The sequence below is a fragment of the Otolemur garnettii genome, unplaced genomic scaffold (assembly GCF_000181295.1).
Source record: "Otolemur garnettii isolate 467f Iridium unplaced genomic scaffold, OtoGar3 scaffold00024, whole genome shotgun sequence".
Classification (NCBI taxonomy): domain Eukaryota; kingdom Metazoa; phylum Chordata; class Mammalia; order Primates; family Galagidae; genus Otolemur; species Otolemur garnettii.
Genome location: NW_003852419.1, coordinates 19,050,815 through 19,053,938, shown reverse-complemented (window position 1 = coordinate 19,053,938; position 3,124 = coordinate 19,050,815). Strand labels below are relative to the sequence as shown.

Below are 3,124 nucleotides of genomic sequence, written 5' to 3'. Positions count from 1 at the left end.
TGAGCTGTGAGGCCACGGCACTCTACCCAGGGGGATAGCTTGAGGCTTTGTCTCCAAAAAAAAAAAAAAGAAAAATTATGAAGATGCCAAATTGTCTGCTAAAATAAGTGTGGAAACTGTAAGGAAAAGCAGCACTGTTCTATAAAATATCAAGATCAAACTGAGCATTATTTTGTGAGCTCAAGGACACTAGTCTTTAGTAACAAAGAATTAATGTAATTAAGATAAACTGCCTCCTGTATCTGAATCTGAATGAGTATAAATATGACTGAGATAGTTTTATTCTGTGTTGTTTAATCTCTATTGTTGGTTTTTATTTAGTATCTTTATTATTGTCTTGGAGACTCTAACCAAATTCCAAAAATTGTGAGATATAACCAAAATGCTAGAATGACCAACTTCTGTGAAACCACTTTACTGACCCATTAATTCTATTCTTCTGAACACTGAAGCTGGTTTCCAGACTGTCCACAACTGGGAGTATTAAAATTTTCAGATGATTCTACCTTTGAAAACAGATTCTAAGAAATAGTGTTTTCTGTTATTATTTCTGCAAAGAAGATTTTTATATAAAAATCAATCTGAATATATGGGCTAATATGTAAAGAAAAATATAGTTTACAAATGGAAATTTATTAAAATTAAACTTACCTGTCCAATTTTTCCTAATTCCAGCTCTATTATGGCAACAGGGGTGTGTATTTGAGCTGAGTGCCTTGACTGAGACTTGCCATCAACTCTCCAGCTCAGGCCCCGAAGCCCACTGTCCCAGCGGCTTTGGTTCATAAGGCTTTCTCGGATTTTTGTCTTGTGGCTCTTCCAGAATTTGGAAATGACAGCAGCTTGGTCAGATGTGATCCCACCTTGCTTTTTGGTTTGAGCAGTCAAGAATGCCTCCAGCTGGTTGAAATCCATGTCTGCAGATGCAATAGACTATAAAGATGATAAAAAGAATAATGAATTTAATTTAGTAGATAACTAGAAAAAGATAGCTTATTAACTACAAATCATTATTTTGAGTGCTTAATTCACTGAAGTTTTCAAAAAAGGTGCCAGGCTGGATGCAGTGGCTCAAGCCTGTGATCCTACCACTTTGGGAAGCTGGGGTAGGAGGACCACTGAAGGTCAGGAAACCAGTGTAGGCAACCTAAGAGACCTCAACTCTACAAAAAAATGTAAAAAAAAAAAAAAAAAAAAAAAAATAGGGGACGGCACCTGTGGCTCAGTGAATAGGGCACTGGCCCCATATACCAAGGATGGAGGGTTCAAACCCAGCCCCAAACAAAACTGCAACAACAACAAAAAAATTAGTGCATATGTAGTCCCAGCTACTTGAGAGGCTAAGACAGGAAGAACACTTACACCCAGAAGTTTGAAGTTGCAGTAACCTATGATAACATTGCTGTACTCAGCCTGGGCAACAGAGCAAAACTCTGTTTCCAAAATTAAAAAAAAAAAAAAATTTAAAAATTCAAAACCATCATATACCAATAAAAGTACAAAAATATTACCTTTGTTGGCAGTGCCTATAGCTCAGTAGGTAGGGCACCAGTCATATATACTGAGGCTGGCAGGTTCGAACTCAGCCTGGGCCAGCTAAAAACAACAATGATAACTGCAACAAATAAAATAGCCAGGCACTGTGGCAGGTGCCTGTAGTCCCAGCTACCTGGGAGGCTAAGGCAAGAGAATTCACTTAAGCCCAAGAGTTTGAGGTTGCTGTAAGCTGTGATGCCATGGCACTCTACCCAGGGCAATAGCTTGAGACTCTGTCTAAAAAATAAAAATAAAAATAAAAATATATATATATGTATGTATATATATATATAAAATAACCTTTGCAAACATTAAATGTCAGAAAAGCTATTATCAAAAATTCCACATCCCTTTAAATCTGTATCAGTAACTAGAATCTAACTTTTAAATATCCAGTTCCATATAGGGAAAATAAAATTAAATTTTTGTAAAATAATAAACCAGGTGTGGTGACATGTGACTGTAGTTCCAGCTACTTGGGAGGCTAAGATAAGAGGACTGCTTGGGCTCAGGAGTTTGAGCATAGCCTGGGCAGCAGAGCAAGACCCTGTCCCAAAAATTAAAATAATCATAACAGAAGATAAACAGAAAAATATAATTAATCAGTTCTCTGATGAAATCTTACATAATTTCATAGTGCCTTATACCCAAGGTTGGTTTATTATACAACAATGGTACAAAAATGTGTCCATAAGAAGCACTAAATAAACTGTATTAAAATGTATTAAATGAATGGTCTTTTTTTTTGCAGTTTTGGCCGGGGCTGAGTTTGAACCTGCCACCTCTGGCATACAGGGCCGGTGCCCTACCCCTTTGAGCCACAGGCACTGCCCCAATGAATGTACTGTTTTATCTTTGAAGTCCCTCTTTAGGTGAATAGCCCTTTCACAATAATAATACTCTGAAATTATATACTATTTTATACTTTTCCATAAATTTTCAAAACTTAATTGCCACTGAATTGGGGTTCTCCATTCTAGCATCCAAAAAAACACAGTAACTATTATATGTATCAGTTCAAGCATAATAAAATGCTTTAAATCTATACAGTAACCTTTAACCTTTCAGAACATTTTCACAGACATATCTCAATTTATTGCACTTGGCAGATACTGCATTTTTGTACAAATTGAAGTATTGTGGCAATCCCACATCAAGCAAGCCTATGAGTGCCATTTTTCTAATAGTGTGCACTCACTTTCTTTCTTTCTGTAATAATTTGAGAATTCTCACAATATTTCAAACGTTGTCATTATTATATCTGTCACAGTCGTGGTGTTCTGTAATCAGTGTTCTTTGATGTTACTACTGTAACTGTTTAGAGAAACCATGAACCGCACCCACAGAAGACAGCACACTTAATGAATAAACGTAGTATGTGTTCTGACTGCTCCACCTACCAGCTCCCCCTAGGTCCCTCTCCTCCATCTCAGGCCTCACTATTTCTAAGATGTGTCTATATTAGTTCACTTGAACATCATAATCTATTTTCTTTTTTTTTGAGACAGAGCCTCAAGCTATCCCCCTGGGTAGAGTGCTGTGACATCACAGCTCACAGCAACCTCCAACTCCTGGGCTCAAGCGAGTC

General features: G+C 37.1%; 1 protein-coding gene across 1 annotated transcript in view; it reads right to left on the bottom strand.

The window, feature by feature from the left end:
- Positions 1-3,124, bottom strand: part of COMMD1 (copper metabolism domain containing 1) — a gene marked incomplete at its 5' end in the record, with an annotated part of 139,881 nt that overhangs the window by 102,620 nt on the left and 34,137 nt on the right. Inside the window, one exon of the mRNA XM_012804003.2 lies at positions 652-933. Coding sequence (XP_012659457.1) covers positions 652-933 — 282 coding nt within the window. The remainder of the gene's footprint in view (positions 1-651; positions 934-3,124) is intronic.